The 15,480-nt window shown below is 50.9% G+C and overlaps 1 protein-coding gene across 1 annotated transcript; it reads left to right on the top strand.

Moving 5' to 3' along the window:
- Window positions 1–7,195: 7,195 nt before the first annotated feature.
- MAP1LC3B (microtubule associated protein 1 light chain 3 beta) lies at window positions 7,196–15,377 on the top strand. The gene is made up of 4 exons (XM_079316055.1): window positions 7,196–7,360; window positions 9,742–9,797; window positions 11,978–12,084; window positions 13,991–15,377. The coding sequence occupies exons 1-4, from the start codon at window positions 7,321–7,323 to the stop codon at window positions 14,163–14,165; spliced, it is 378 nt and encodes a 125-aa protein (XP_079172181.1). The 5' UTR covers window positions 7,196–7,320; the 3' UTR covers window positions 14,166–15,377.
- The last annotated feature ends 103 nt before the right edge of the window (window positions 15,378–15,480 follow it).

The following is a 15,480-nucleotide window of genomic DNA, read 5'->3' as shown; positions in this document are numbered from 1 at the left end:
CAGGAAACCCTGATTCCCAAGGATCTGGATGGCCCTGGATATGGGATGGTGACATGACCAGTCCAGGCTGCCTGGCTGATGGTACAAACAACATTGCTGCAACCCTGGGATGAGTAAATGCTCAGCTTCTCCCAGGCTGAACCTCTGCATTCCCCCCTCTGACTCTGCCCACGTGCAGGACGAGGTGTCACTTTTAGTGCTCTGCTAATCCTTTGGGGCCACACTGATGGACTGATTTAGTGCCCACAGTTCTGATTGCATTACAAAAAAGCTGCTCCAAGCATCTAAACCAAGGCACATGGGCAGTGAGTCATGTAAACCAAACATCACATCTTTGAAATATGGCCAGAGCTGTTTTCCACCTGTGGGGAATCACATGGCTCTTCCCACATTACATTAGGCTCAGCTGGTACTTAAAGGTTCTGACACAGTTTTCCAAGGCCTTGTCATGTTTGTTTGTTTAGGAACTGATGGATTCATGGAGGGGACAGAGGAAAGGGCTGATGGCAAGGATTTTTGTGTGAATGAAACAAAAGATGTCCTGGGTGACATTGCCTGGAGCAAAATCACGGCAGTCTACAGCACACACCTGCCTTCCCCTCTTTTGCCTTTCTATTTTTACCTGAACTTTATTCTTTCTCCTTTCTCACTGAATGCTCCTGCTGCCTAATCACCCTACAACCTTCTCTCCTTTCCCTCACCCGCCTGACCTCTATAACCTGACCCCCCAATCTTGGCTCTCATTTCTCATCCATCAGACTTTCCCTTGGCCCACTGACCCCCTGTGCAGCCCAGCCCAGCAGAAGGCAGGACTGGGAAGGGCTGTGATGGACAGCCCAGCACAAATCCATGCCAATTCCCACGGAGCTCCATTGCCCTGTGCTGATTCCTTCCAGATGAAGAAGGACAAAGGGAAAAGTCTGCCTGGCAGTGCAGCACACAAGAGTTTTGGAGCCTGGGCACATCCAGGGCCTTTGAGGCCCAGAAGGTGAAGACCTGGTGCACCACAGGGTGGTTATAACTGAACATCACCTTCAACTGCTGTCATCAAAGTCTAAAATTGCTGCTTTCTCCCCATCCTACCAAATCCATTATCTCAATCAACCAGTTTTGTTTGTGACAGTGGGGAAAACAGGAAAAGTGTGTTATCATCATCATCATCTCCCATCCTCTGTGGCACTGTCTGAGCACCTTCCTTGGAAAACATTCCCAGAGTAATGGCCTGGAGCTTTCCACTGCTGCTGTCTCAGGCAGCCCTTACCACAGGGCTCTCAAAAAAGGATGTAGGGAAAGGGGAAATGTTATTGTTTCATTTCCCCTCAGCAATTAAGGAGCTGATGCAGCTCTGGCTGTAGTCAATTAGTCTTCACGCTCACTAAAGGGCTTTGGATGGGTCCCAGAGTTAGTGTCCTCATTTTCTGTAATCCTGGAAGTGTTTACGCCTCCCAGGCTCTGAGCAGGGATGAGCCAGCTGATGGCACATCCAGCCAATTATAACCAGAACAGTGAGGAGAGGATGATTTATTTTCCATTTGGCAAAAGGGACAGAAAAGTGTGGCAAGGCAGGCAGAGACAGATGAACAAACCCTCTCTGCAAGCCCTGTTTGCTACAGAGAGTATTTGCAGCATGTTTTCTTGGCATGGGCCTGCACTGAGATTTCTGCTTTGGAATAAAAAACAAATACTCCTCCTGCCTCCTAAAAAACTGCTCCCATCCTTGGAGGGAGGACACATCAGAGAGAGAATATCCCAATAGAAAGGCAGAAGAGTTTTGTTTTGGTTTTTGTAATGTGTGGATCTTAAGCTGGAAAACAGCTCTTCTTGTCCTGAGTTTATGATTTCCCACTTCCTTGCTTTCTCTGTGGACGTTGATCTCACCAGATTTTGTAGGATAAAGGCTGGGCTCTCCAGGGAAAATCCAGAGCAGAAAAGCTGCTGATGCCTCAGGAAGTGGTTCCATCCTTCTGCCCCCTCTTCAACTGGCTCCCCTCTGCCAGAGGGCAGGGATAGATGGGATATTGGGAAGGAATTCTTCCCCGGAGGAGGCCCTGGAACAGGTTCTGTGCCCCCTGGACAGGGCTTGGAGTCACCTGGGATAGTGGAAGGTGTCCCTGACCATGGCAGGGGTGGCACTGGGTGGGTATTAAGGTCCCTTCCAACCCAAACCCTTAAGATCACTTCCAGCCTTACAACCCCAAACATTCCACAATTCTTTAATTTATGGAGGAGCCTATGATCTTTCTTCAACCTGCTGTCCTTGCCATGAGGAACCACTCACCCAAGACATCACAGCACTCCTACCACAAACAATTATTGTCCCTCCAGCTTTGGCCCCAGCCCAGCCTGAACAATTTAGTTGTGTTCAAGACCTGAAGCAGCTCAGCTGGCAGAGGGATTCTCCTGCTCTGGAGGGGTCAGGGCTGGGGATGCTATTCCTGATCCATGGTTGTGCAATCCCAGCCAGTTCAGGGAACTGCCCCACGTCAGCGAGGAGAATGTTTTCTGAAAACACAGGCAACATAGTGCTCAGTTAATATTTGAACACGTGGGGGATTGCTTCAATCCTGGGAGGATCAAAAATCAGAGGAAGACCTCGTTCCACGCCGTGTTCCTCCACGGCTTCCCCGCTCCGCCTCCCGCGCTCTCACTGCTGCTTGCCAAGCTGTTATGGATTTTCTGAGTGAAAAGCAGTACACAAACACAACTCCCTGCTGCTTGCAGCAGCTGATTGACTGTGTTCCATCGTGAAAGCAACATCTCCCACTTCAAACTTGATCCTGGAGCCAAGAGCTGTTTGCTGGAACAGCAGGAACAGCGAGAACTGATGTCAGTTGTGGTACCCAGCAATGATGTCTTGGGCAATGGTTTGTGCAGGGGGAGTACCATGAGTCTTTAATTTTCTATGAAAATTATGTTTTTGTGAGTGGGTTATCTTGGATTTACCATCCAAAAAAAGCATGTCTGATGTCTAGAAGATGTGTTATTCCAAAAGACAGTGTTGTACTCCCATTGAGGGACAGACTCAGCTGTTGTTTGACCTCAGAGAAAACCCACCTGGGCAAAATGTGGATTTTCTCTCTACCTTCACTTCTCTCAAATTACACTTTTCTACCCCCAAAACAGATATTTCACCATTCTCACCACTTCTTCCTAAAGTTCTCCTAACTCTGAAGGTGAAACTTGAAGTGTGGGAATTTGTTCTTAGAGGTGGCCACCACCTTAAATCAATTGAATCAAATTTAAGATGAAAACTTCCCAGAAGGGTTATTTTAAGGCACTGCAAACAATTCTCTACAGTCAGATTCTGCCTGAAAATCTCCAACAGCAGCTGGGTAATGGCTGCACACTAACAAAAAAACCAAACCCACATTAATCTTGAGCTAGATCGATAAGAACAATTTGTGAGAAAAGAACTGAGGGGAGGTATTTTAATTCAGGTTGAAATGCAAGTTATTATCAGCACAGTGTCCTTCCTTTTATTTTATGGGGCTTTTCTCTCCATGTTCCTGGTGAATTTAATACTGCTGACAGCTGCTGAGCTCCCAGCCCCACACACTGAGTGCTGTCTTCCAGGAAGGGTGCAGCACTGCAGAGGAACAGCTTTGTCTGTTCCTTAGAAAAAAAAAAAAGAAAAAAAAAAGCCTTTTCAGTCCCGTTGTACCAAAAAAAAAAAATGAGGGGATGATTTATTATTCTGAATGTGAAATACACTTGTTCCATTGTGAGGCAGCTCATGTGCGAAAAAAATAGGAAAAGTGGGAGTTTTTCCCAAGGGAAATGCTGTGAATATCAGCCACGGTTTGGAGTCATTGTTCATACTGGATTTTTAACAAAAAAATCCACCAACCTTGTAGAAGATAGAACAGTTGAGAAAACCTGTTTTCTTTCTTTCTGTTTTTTGAACTTAGTATTTAGTCTGGTATGTTAGGGGCAGACAGGAGGATCTGAGCTGGAATCCAAACCCAGGCAGTGCTCTAACCTTTGTAAATTTGGGAATCACATCTCCTTTGCCTCATGCAAAACTAGAGCTGACAGGGATTGTAGGGGATTATTTCCCCCATCCTTCTCCCTGAGATCAGAACAATTCTCCCTGAACTCTTCACAGCAGATGTTTTACTAATTTCTCATTAAATAAAAACATCCAAAGGTGATTATTCCATTTCTTTCCTAGGGAATTTCTTCTGGTGCTCCACAGTTCTTACCCTTAGCCCAGTCCCTAATTTCTATGGCTTTTTCCAAGCTCTAAGCTCATTATTTTCCATCCTGGCCCCGCAGCATGCAGGGAAGAGTTAATTCCTCCTGTCTGCAGAAACCTTTTGCATATTTGAAGACGATGTAACATCCCCTTTGGGTTAATTCTCCTCCTCCTCAGCCTAAACGCTTTGCAAAGTGTTCTAAGGCCGGGATGAAAACGCTCCATTTTCCAAGGGCTCCGTTCCAGCGCCGCCGCCGAGCCTGAAGCCAAAGCGTTTTCCAAAGCAGCATTTTCTCACCAGGGCTGGGGAGCTGTGCTGAGGCAGGGCTGATCCCAAAGGCTGTGTCCATGCTGTCATTCCAACTGCTCCTAACACCTTCCCCAAATCCAGACTCGCCAACTGTCTGTGCTGTCGACACGCAGGCACGGGCCAGGGCTGAGTGAGGAGGGAAAGGTCAGGCGAGTCTCGGTGTGGATCTGAGCTTCCTTCTCACAGTCTCTGCGGATTATTTATGAGAGGAGCATGTGATAGCCCAGCCTGTCAGCAGATACTCTGATTGTGCCTCTCCCCAAGCACCATATGGATGCTTTCAGCCAGAGCTGCAGCCCTGCTAACGTTGGGCTTGTGGATGCAAACCACAAGGCACACAGAGCCCGGAATTGTCAGCCCTGACACCAGGATGCACCTGTACACCCCAAAAATAACATTGTGTGGTTTCACCAGGGGTCATGCTCCTGCCTTCAGCCCTCAGACACAATTCTGAGAGCATGGTAAAATTTCCTCAGCCTGGAAAATGTTTTTTTAAAGGCAGGCATTTAAATAAAGAAGTGTCTCGTTGACACAGAAATTTGGGATTGCTGTTTTAAGTTGAAGATGTTCTGCTGACCATCCATGTCTCATCCCTGGACAGTGATGGACAGAGCAATCACACACCTTAGGGCAGCATTTCCTTGTTAGTCACACCTTTAATGGCCTCATAATGACAGGCCACGGGAACTTCGTGACCCTGAATCACAAAATTAGGTGATGAACTCTCATTCCTTTGTGTGAGTGCAGATTCACTCCAACTTCAATGCATTGCTCCACCCCAAAAATGCAAAATCTCTAAGATGGTCAGAAAGATGTCCTTCTCCCTGTACTCCTAAGGACAATCCCAGCCACAGCTTCCTGTCCCTTGGATTGTACAGTGAGATCGTGTCACCCTATTGCTGCAAAATCGTCCTTAAATTTCAAAACACGGTGCTGGGAATGTGTGTGAGAGAAAGAGAGAAAGAGAGATGCAGCTGAAAGGCTCCAGCCAACAGCTTGTGTCAGAAAGCTGCTAAGCAGGAAACAGTTGGGCAGTTTTACTCACAACGTGGTGTCTGTGACTGAAGTTGTGATTTAATCAATTCCTCACAAACTGCATGAGACCAGGGGGGTGGCTTCCAAGAGAATTGGAGCACCTGCTCCTAAAATTTTGTTCTTCAAATGTAAAATTTACCACGGATCCATGTCAATGTGAAGGCAAACTGGTGACAGATTTTGAACAGAGAAAAGTGCTTAAGTGCTCATGCTGAAGGGACACTGTGGGTCACTCCAAGGTGGCCACGGCTGCGAGTTCATGGAGTCATGGAATACCAGGCTGGAGGGGACCTCAAGGATAACCTGGCCCAACTTTCCTTGGCAAAAGCACCATTTAGACAAGACAGCTAGATCTTAAAAGTGTCTAGCATTGGGGAATCCACCGTTTTCCTGGGGAAATAATTCTTTATTGTTGGTGAAGGGGAAAATGGCCTGGCACGAGGGTGGCCATGGCTGTGTCACTGAGGAGAACACGGGCTTGTATCAGGGTGGCCATGGCTGTGTCACTGAGGAGAACATGGCCTGGCATCAAGGTGGCCATGGCTGTGCCACTGAGGAGAACACGGGCTTGTATCAGGGTGGCCATGGCTGTGTCACTGAGGAGAACACGGGCTGGCACGAGGGTGGCCATGGCTGTGTCACTGAGGAGAACACGGCCTGGCATCAAGGTGGCCATGGCTGTGTCACTGAGGAGAACACGGGCTTGTATCAGGGTGGCCATGGCTGTGTCACTGAGGAGAACCCGGCCTGGCACGAGGGTGGCCATGGCTGTGTCACTGAGGAGAACACGGCCTGGCATCAAGGTGGCCATGGCTGTGCCACTGAGGAGAACACGGGCTTGTATCAGGGTGGCCATGGCTGTGTCACTGAGGAGAACACGGGCTTGTATCAGGGTGGCCATGGCTGTGTCACTGAGGAGAACACGGGCTGGCACGAGGGTGGCCATGGCTGTGTCACTGAGGAGAACACGGCCTGGCACGAGGGTGGCCATGGCTGTGTCACTGAGGAGAACACGGCCTGGCATCAGGGTGGCCATGGCTGTGTCACTGAGGAGAACTGGGCCTGGCATCAAGGTGGCCATGGCTGTGCCACTGAGGAGAACCCAGCCTGGCATCAAGGTGGCCATGGCTGTGTCACTGAGGAGAACACGGGCTTGTATCAGGGTGGCCATGGCTGTGTCACTGAGGAGAACCCGGCCTGGCACGAGGGTGGCCATGGCTGTGTCACTGAGGAGAACACGGCCTGGCACGAGGGTGGCCATGGCTGTGTCACTGAGGAGAACACGGCCTGGCATCAAGGTGGCCATGGCTGTGTCACTGAGGAGAACACGGGCTTGTATCAGGGTGGCCATGGCTGTGTCACTGAGGAGAACACGGGCTGGCACGAGGGTGGCCATGGCTGTGCCACTGAGGAGAACCCGGCCTGGCACTAGGGTGGCCCTGGCTGTGTCACTGAGGAGAACACGGCCTGGCACGAGGGTGGCCATGGCTGTGTCACGCCCTGGCACCCAGACAGCCCCACACGTCCACCCGCCGCAGGGCACAGTGACACTGCCAGAGCAGCAGGGCCGTGTGTCACTGCCGATGAAGGCGGCCATGCCCCCGCGCCACACTCAAGATGCCGGCGGGGCGAGGCGGAGCCGCCGTGACGCGCCCATCAGCTGACGGCCGAGCGGCCGCGGCGGCGCGGGGGGGCGGGCGCCGGCACTCGGAGGTGTCCGCTGCCGCCGCCGCCGCCGCCGCGCAGAGCCGCCGCCGGGCCGGGCCGAGCCGCCGCCGCCATGCCCTCGGAGAAGAGCTTCAAGCAGCGCCGCACCTTCGGTGAGCGCCCCGGGGAGGGACGCGCGGCGCGGTGCGGCCTGCCGGTGCTGCGGTACCGGGGGCTGCGGAGGGGGGATCGCCGGGGAGGGTAGGGGGACGATGGCGGTGGGAGCAGCGGAGATCCCCGGGCGGCTCCTGCTGCCCACCCCGCGGGTGGCTGTCCCGGTGTCCCGGGCTGCTCGGGCTGCGGCGGAGTCCGAGCGCGGCCCGTCCCGCAGGGTTGTTTATTTCTCCCGGCGCTTCGGGACAGGGGGGTGCAGCGGTGTGGGGCGGCAGCCGCGCTGTGCCCGGGCAGCTTGCGCTGGGAGAGGGGCTTGGGCTGGGCACGTCTCTTGGTGGCATCATCCATTATCGACTGCAAAACTCCCAGGAGCCTGGAAACATCCTCGGTGTGTGTGCCAGGGGCTGGGCCTGCCCTTCCCTCCGGTGTCTGCTCAGTGTCCGGCGGCCTCTGCGCCAGTGGCAGCGGAATTGAAGCTGCACTGGCAGCCGGTGCTGGCGCGGGGAGCGGAATTCTCCACCCGGGCAGCGGCTCCTGGCTCTGTTCGGCTGCTAAAAACTAGCCGGGCATCGAAAAGAGCTGTGTAACGATGGCTGGGAAAATGAGATTAGTCCCTTCCGAGAGGGAGCAGCCTCGATCGAGCGTGTGCGCGCTCGGGATGGCGCCGGGCACTCGCGGCTCGGGATCTGCCCGGTGTGTCGGTGCGGGAGCCGGAGCGCTGCGAGGGTAACGCGAGCTGGCAGCCTAACCTATTTCTGCACGAGCTATAAAATCCCCTACGCGAGATGGAATTGGTGGAAGTAATTGATCCAGATTTTCCTTTCTTCCTGCCTTTGGGTTAAAGTCAAGCTGCTTAAGGGAGCCTTGCCTTTGCTGTTGCGGTGAATGTAAGCTGTTCCCTGCGCTGGAGGATGTTGATCTGACAAAAGTCTGTGTTTATGCTGCCCCTTTTCTCGGAGCCTTCCAAAAGTGTTGTTGACCCCATCGCCTGTCAGCAGCCTCTGTTGCAGGTATTAAGTTCAGCTAGGATGGCAGCCAAGCAGTTGCCACTGCAACTACTGTCGTCAGAGAACAGTGTTTATCTGTGGCTGACTGGGGCCTGATTTTAAACACGCCACACAAAATAATCTCCACGATTTGCCCGGTTTATGTTCCTTCTACTCCAGGGAGTGCTGCTGAATAACATTGCTGTGAACAAACCTGTTCCAGCTGAAAAGTTAGTGCTTGTCAGGTGGATGCTTGGTCTCACTCACTCCACGTATCTGTTGTGTTTCTGGTTAATCTGAAAAAGTATTTTAAGGAGGTGGAATTCTGCCCTTGGAGCGCTGCTGTGGGGATGTGGCTCGGGATTTGGGGTGCCTTGCAGGTGAAGGCTTGGTGTGCCCCTTGCCTGAGCTCTGCCTGATTCACCTGCAGCTTCCCACGGTGATTCAGAGGAGCTGCATTCCTCGCCGGGCTCGTGAGGAGGATTTACTCCATGGGCACAAACACGGGCTGAGGGATGCTATTGCTCAGTGTCCTGCCATTAGCATTCCAGCGGGGAGCTGGCCCGGGTGCTTCTCTCCCTGGGCAGGTGTGTGTTCAAGCTGTGATGCAACACTAAATCATCTCTCTCAGAAGCTGAAAACAGCCTGGAAAGCCCCGAAAAACAGAGGGGTTAAAATTGAGGTCACTGAATCTGAAAGTAGGCAGGAGACACACAGATGAAAGCAAGCAGGCTGTTTACTCTGCCTCGTGTACTTTAGCCCGGTTCACCATATCTGTTCTATTAATATTTCTGTCTGAGGAGAGCTGAACTTTATCCTGAAAACTGGCATGGAGGGTGGCAAAATGTGCAGGTCCTGCCGAGGCTCCAGCAGCTCCTGCAACAATGGGGTGTGGCCGAGTCAAAATAAAACCTGGAATTCGTAATGTGAGAGCACACGAGGAAAGCTGATGCTGCCAGGCTTGGGCCAGTCCCGGGGCTCAAATAGTTGTTGACCATTTCCTCTTCTGGGACCTGACAGAAATAGCACAGGGTATTTAGTTGTTAACTTGGGTGGTGAAATTTGAAGCCTTAGCTGTGTGAGGTTAAATGTGTGCTTCCAGTGGGCAGAAAGTGAGGGGGTGTGGGGAGCAAAGGATCTCCTTTAACACTTTCTAGGAGTGCCAGGCAGGTGCACACAGCGCTTGTCACCTTGGGTTAGGGAGCAGGGGATCAGCTGTCACAGGACAGGTTGTACTGATAGTGCTGGCCCATTTGGAAATTGCCTGTTTTTTTCCTCTGGATTTCCTCTTCTGGCTTTTCATGACACGTGGTCCCTCTCTTCAGCAGTGGAGAAATAAGGAAATAACATCATTAACTGTGAATGTTCAAATAATTTTTTTTAATCCCTTGCAGAACAAAGAGTGGAAGATGTACGACTGATTCGGGATCAGCATCCCACTAAAATACCAGTAAGTCCAATTCTTTTAATGTTTTACTTTCACTTTCCAGCCTCTTTTGTTCTTTTTAGCAGTTAGAAACATGTGGAAGAGCCATCCCAAGGAGACCAAATGAAAATGTGGCTGTTGAGGGTGGCTCAGGCTGGATTTCAGCAGCATTCTCAAGGATAATTCTCACAGTTGCTGGGGTGGAGCAAGGTGCTCACAGGGGCTGGAGGAAGTGGCATTTCCGGAGTTTTGCACTCCTGTGTTGTAACTTGGGAAAAAACCACACCCCAGCTGAGCTCTGAGATCCTCCTGAGTGCTCAGCTCTCCTCTCTGTGGTTTTCTTCTCTGAATAAGAGTCTTCAGGGGCTCACCAAGAAGAGCAGACAGGAGTGTAGAGGCAGATATGGATTTGTTCATCAGCTGAGGACAGACACCCTGAGGACACCCTCACCTTGTCACTCTTCAGCTCCAAATGCTGCCTAAGTTTGTATTTTATTTTTCTTATGGCATGCTCAGTGTTAAAAATGCAGAGAATACCCTACAAGCAAGAGGCAAGGATTGTGTTCTGTCACTGATGAGTTCTTCAGCAGAGGGAACTGAATGGGACCCTCAGCCTTTGGCTCTGTGATGAGATTTGGTGACCCCAGTGTGTGGAAATTCTGCTGTGAAGCAGCTGCTGCAAACTGAGCAAGCTCACTGACAGTAGAAACAGAAACTGAAAGGTTTTCAGCTTTCCTTGGGCTTTAAACTCCTTCACCTTGGAGCTGCCACTGCTGCTTCCCTCTGCAGCTGGGCAGAGGAACAAGGAATACTTCACAGCAGGGATTTTCTGACTTTTTTTGGAATGTTTCATTTTCCCAAAAGGTGCTTTCCTTGCAAATCTGTTTCCTGACAAATATTGTTTTTTCACTCACCTTTCAGAGACCACTTAGCCATAGTCCCCAAGCTCTGTGACCACAGATTGAAAGCCAGGGATTTATGGCAAAACTCTCACTTTAAGTCAGCCATGGACAGGTTCCAACCAAAAATTCAGAGTACCTAAGGAACTTGCAGGAGATGTGGTGATGCAGATTCCCAGCTTCCCCTGCTGGGATCCCTGATCTTGCTGGGCCAGTCACTGCCTCCTTATTGTCATTAGCAGTTCTGGATGAGATAAGGTGGCAATGTCACACTAGATAATAAATGCCTCCTGTGCTGTCAACATCCTTCATATCTGCTAACTGCTTAAAAATAGTGGGGCTTTGTTACCCAGAGTGAGCCAGCATTTATTTCAAGTGATGTAAGGCTCTTTCTCTGCTGGAATTCAATCAACATCTCTTCACCTGTGCAGCTTTTTAAGATCAACACAGCCAGACCCCGTGAGCATGGAAAGGATCCAAGGGACTGGTGTCACGTAGCTCCTGCTGACTGAAAATCAACAAACTCCACATGGCTGTAGAAACAAGAGCACACAAGTTCTGAGATCACTTCTTAAAAGCAGGAACTACCCTCAGTTGCTGGGCAGGGTGTCCCTTACATTGGGAAATCTGCAGTTTCTCTGTGAATTAAGAGGTTATTACACAGCAGTCCTGGCAGAGTTGCTGGTTCCTGAGCGTGCTTGAGGAAGTTTTCTCCTTAATTTGGAAACTGGAGGGTTTATACCCTTCCAAAGCAGCTTTTTCTCATGTGTTAGAGGAACCATGGGAGGTGAATGGAACAGCAGAGTCATCTGGAGTGGTAGTTCTTAAAGAGATGGCCTGAAACTGGAGAAATTCCATTGAAAACTGCTTGATCTGGAACACTTGCATAGCAGCACAAACCCCTGGTCAGCCACTGCAGTGTGTTTGAGGGAAGTGGGCTTGATCTTTCCTTGGATTTCCTTGTTGCTGCACAGTTCAGTGCTGGGTTAAATGACTGCAGCAAAGGAACTCTTTTGGAATTGCACTGAAGCTGTGGAACTCTCTCTGAAGTCCCTGTGTTGCCCCTCTGTGCAGTGGCTCTTGCAAACAGAACAGAGGAGCACGTGAAGATAATTAATTCTCATGGAAACACAGAATTGTTTGGGCTGGAAAAGAACTTTCAGATAATTGAGCCCATCCATGAGTTGTTGCTTTTCAGGTTGGAGATGTTGTATTCACAGATGAAGGGAAATGCAGCTGGGAGGGGGGAGATGAGGGCACCAGACACTGTTCCTGCCTTTCAATCTGCTTTTTGTTTCTTCTCAGGTGATCATTGAAAGGTACAAGGGAGAGAAGCAACTTCCAGTTTTGGATAAGACCAAGTTCCTGGTGCCAGATCATGTCAACATGAGCGAGCTAATCAAAATTATCAGGTAGTATTGCTGGGATTCCTGTGTGAACTGATCAGCCTTGGACTGTGATGCTCTGGGAATTCCCCCCTGGTGCATTTGGGAGGTCTAAATGGAAAATTCATCTAATGAGCACTAGGACAAATCCAGGAAAAGGTGCTTTTCCTTTTGCTTAGCTGGAAAATCCCCACTCTGAAGAGAGCTGGTAGGCTGCTTCCAAGAGAATAACATTCTCAGAGCTGTAGGAGGGAGTCTGGGGCTGTGAATCCCTGTCTGACATGGGTCCTTCTGCCCAGGGCTCCAGCTCTTCCTGCTTGGCTATTTTGGGATGCCTCCTCTCTCCTGCCATGGAGTCCCCCTGGGGAGTGGCTGCCTCTTCCCACCCACTGGCAAGGGGAGTTTGGGCTGGGAGCCAGAGCTCTGTGCTGCTGCTGGGGGATGCTGTTGGCATCCTTTGGGAAATGAAGTTTCCCTCAGTGAGAGCACTCAAGTCTGGGAAACACCAACTCAGGCCAGAGTGTTTCTGGCCTGGCTGCTTGCTCAGCTTACAGGAAAGGCAATGAAACAGCCTTGATAGAAGTTGTGTGGTCAAAAACTGTGGTCAGAAGCTCTGCTGGAAGTGCATCTCTGCTGGCTCAGCAGCTCTTTGGTTAGGAAGGGTTCTCCAGTGCTAACTGGGAAGTGAGCAGCAAACCAGAGCTTGTTTTGTGATGGTCAGGCTGCAGCAGGAGTTGGTTCCTGGAGACCAGGGGCTGTGGGAGTTATCCAGGGTGTCCAAACAAAAACTGGCACAGGCAAATCCCAGCTCCTGCAGGAGGAAGAAAGGCAGATGGGGCTTTGGAGACAGGAAGCAGGTTGCTCAAGTCTTGCAGAGTTTCTCAGGAACATGAAAGGCCTTGGGCAAAGAGGTTAAGTGCAGGCTGAAGGATTTTCCCACCTTTTTTTCTGGCTTTACTGTTAATAAATAACTTGGTACCAGCCAGACTTGGGCCTCAGCCAGCTCCAGTGATGCACAGCAAAGCCCATCCTTCCCCAGCCTTGGAGAGCTGCTGCCTTCACTCAGCCTGCTGTCTCTGGAGTGATGAGAGTCTGGCTTTGGAAGGGTGTCCCTGTCCAGGGCTGTGGTTGGGAGCTAAATAAATCCTTGTTTCCAGCTGCTGCTGCCCCTCAGCAGCCAGTGGAAGCAGCAGGAAGCTCTTCTGATCTATTCTTTCCTTTTGCTTGGTGGCAGCTCCACTCTTCCAAGTTTCTGTGGCTCACTTGGTTTATCAAGTGGGAAGAGAGCTGCTCTCTGCAGACATGCTCTGCAGGAGGCAGTTTAGCAGAAACACCCATTTCCCCTGAGCTGGAATGATCCAGGGAAATGCAGAAATCAGCTGTTTCCTGTGCCAGGCAGTTTGTGCAGCCTGTGGCTCCCTGCCCTTCTCACTGTGCCTCTCCTGGGAGGGAGGGAGGAGGAGAAGGGAGCAAGATGCTCCAGGGTTACACCCAGGCCATTCCAGAGCTGGAGACAAAGTCAGTTTAAAACTTGCCCAGGTTTTGCAAGGAAGCTCTGCCTGTCCTTCCCAATCTTCCCAAGGATCTCTGGGTTTTCATTCCAGTGAGCTGCCAGCCAAAGGTCCCTGGTTATATAAAGGGTGCTTCTTCCCAGTCCCTCCAGTTGAATGCCCTTCTGGAGTGCAGCTTTTCCCTTGAGTGAGGGCTCTGCCAGTGGGTGCACCTGCCTGCATTTAGTGAAGGAATTCACTCCAGTTTTGAGGGACATGCAGGGAAAGGCGCCCATGACCGAGGATGGAATGAGACGAGCTTGATTTAAATCCTTGCACCCCAAACCCTTCCCTGTGTCTCTGCTCTGACCTCGCTGCTGTCAGTGTTGAGGACTGTCCCTGTGCATCTCTCCCTTGTCCCTGTTTCCCTCACCCCTCCCCAGGCGGCGCCTGCAGCTCAACTCCAACCAGGCCTTCTTCCTGCTGGTGAACGGGCACAGCATGGTCAGCGTGTCCACGCCCATCTCCGAGGTGTACGAGAGCGAGAAGGACGAGGACGGCTTCCTCTACATGGTCTACGCCTCCCAGGAGACCTTTGGAGCACCAGCTTCTGCCTAGGACAGCAGCCCTGGCCTAGGATTTGGGTTGACCCTTGGCCATCACCCCCACTCTTCCCCACACACCCCCAGGAAAGAACCGGATGCCACCTACGCTCTCAGTCCTTAGCATAGTCTCGCTTTAGCAGGTGTCTCATCTCACCTTGCCTTGTTTGTGACTATTAAACAGTACAGACGAGCACCTCCAGCTTTGAAACCTGCCCTAATAATAATCCACACAGGCACAGTTACAGGTCTGGACCTGATGAAAGGAGCCCAATTGTGCATGTGACACTTGCAGAGAAAGGGACACTCGATTTACTTTGAACAAGCAAACAGGCACCAGGAAGGAACTAAAGCGTTTCCTGTGAGTTTGCTGGAAAATCTCCCTACGATTCCTTAATTTTTTTTGGTTTTAAACGGGAAGGTTTCTCATGAGAGCAAATGCATTTTAATGTTCCAAAGGGGAGCATTTTCTTCTGCAGCTCCATCAGACTCAGTGCTGCAGGGAGTTAAGGCAAGTGCTCGGGGTGAGCTGGGGAAGGACAACTCTTTGTGTCTCCGGTTTTTGGGCACCGCCCGCTCAGGGGCGGCGCCGCTTTCTGGAATACTCATACCAAACACCACAGCTTTATGGTAGTTTTAGAAGTGTCTAACTGTAAAATGCACACCCCAACAGGTAACACTGAAATCAACTCCAGTCTGTTAGGAATTCCCAATCCCTGTGTGTCCATCTGAGCTGGTGATCCTTAGGATCGTGCTCCTAGCCCGGAGGTCGGCCGGTGCCACGGCTGGCAGTGGAGAGCAGCAGCTCAGCACGTGGAGAAGTGATGAACAAATGGCTGGGAGCAGGCAGGGAGCAGGCAGGGAGCAGGCAGGGAGCAGGCTGTGCAGGGGGCAGCTCTCCCATGGGCAGAGCTGTGTTTGTGCAGTGCTGTCCAGCAGCAATAGTGCAGCTGTACCTGCTGCACTGCACCTCCTCCACTCTCTGCATGCATCTCCTTCCTCCCAGGGCCCCCTGCCCGTTTTTTATTGTCCTTTTGTGTTTTTACTCCGTGAACTTTTCGATGCAGCTTGTTCTCTGTTTAGTTCTGTTCGTGTAAGAACTCGTTTAACTCATTAACTGACAACTGTACTTGTAATTACGATGTGATCGACTGATATTCCTGTACAAAAATGTTGCTTTTTTAAAATTAATACAGTGCTGATATGGATGGATTACATCCCAACTTAATTTTGGCTCGTGTGGTTATTCCTAGGCATTTTCACAGTAAAATAATTAAAGGAATTAAAAATAATTCCCTGTTACTGCCAAGCTGGAGAAGCCCCCACACGGC

The sequence above is a fragment of the Erithacus rubecula genome (assembly GCF_903797595.1).
Source record: "Erithacus rubecula genome assembly, chromosome: 12".
NCBI lineage: Eukaryota > Metazoa > Chordata > Aves > Passeriformes > Muscicapidae > Erithacus > Erithacus rubecula.
The sequence above is the reverse complement of the archived record's forward strand: the minus strand, read 5'-3'. Positions and strand labels throughout refer to the sequence as shown.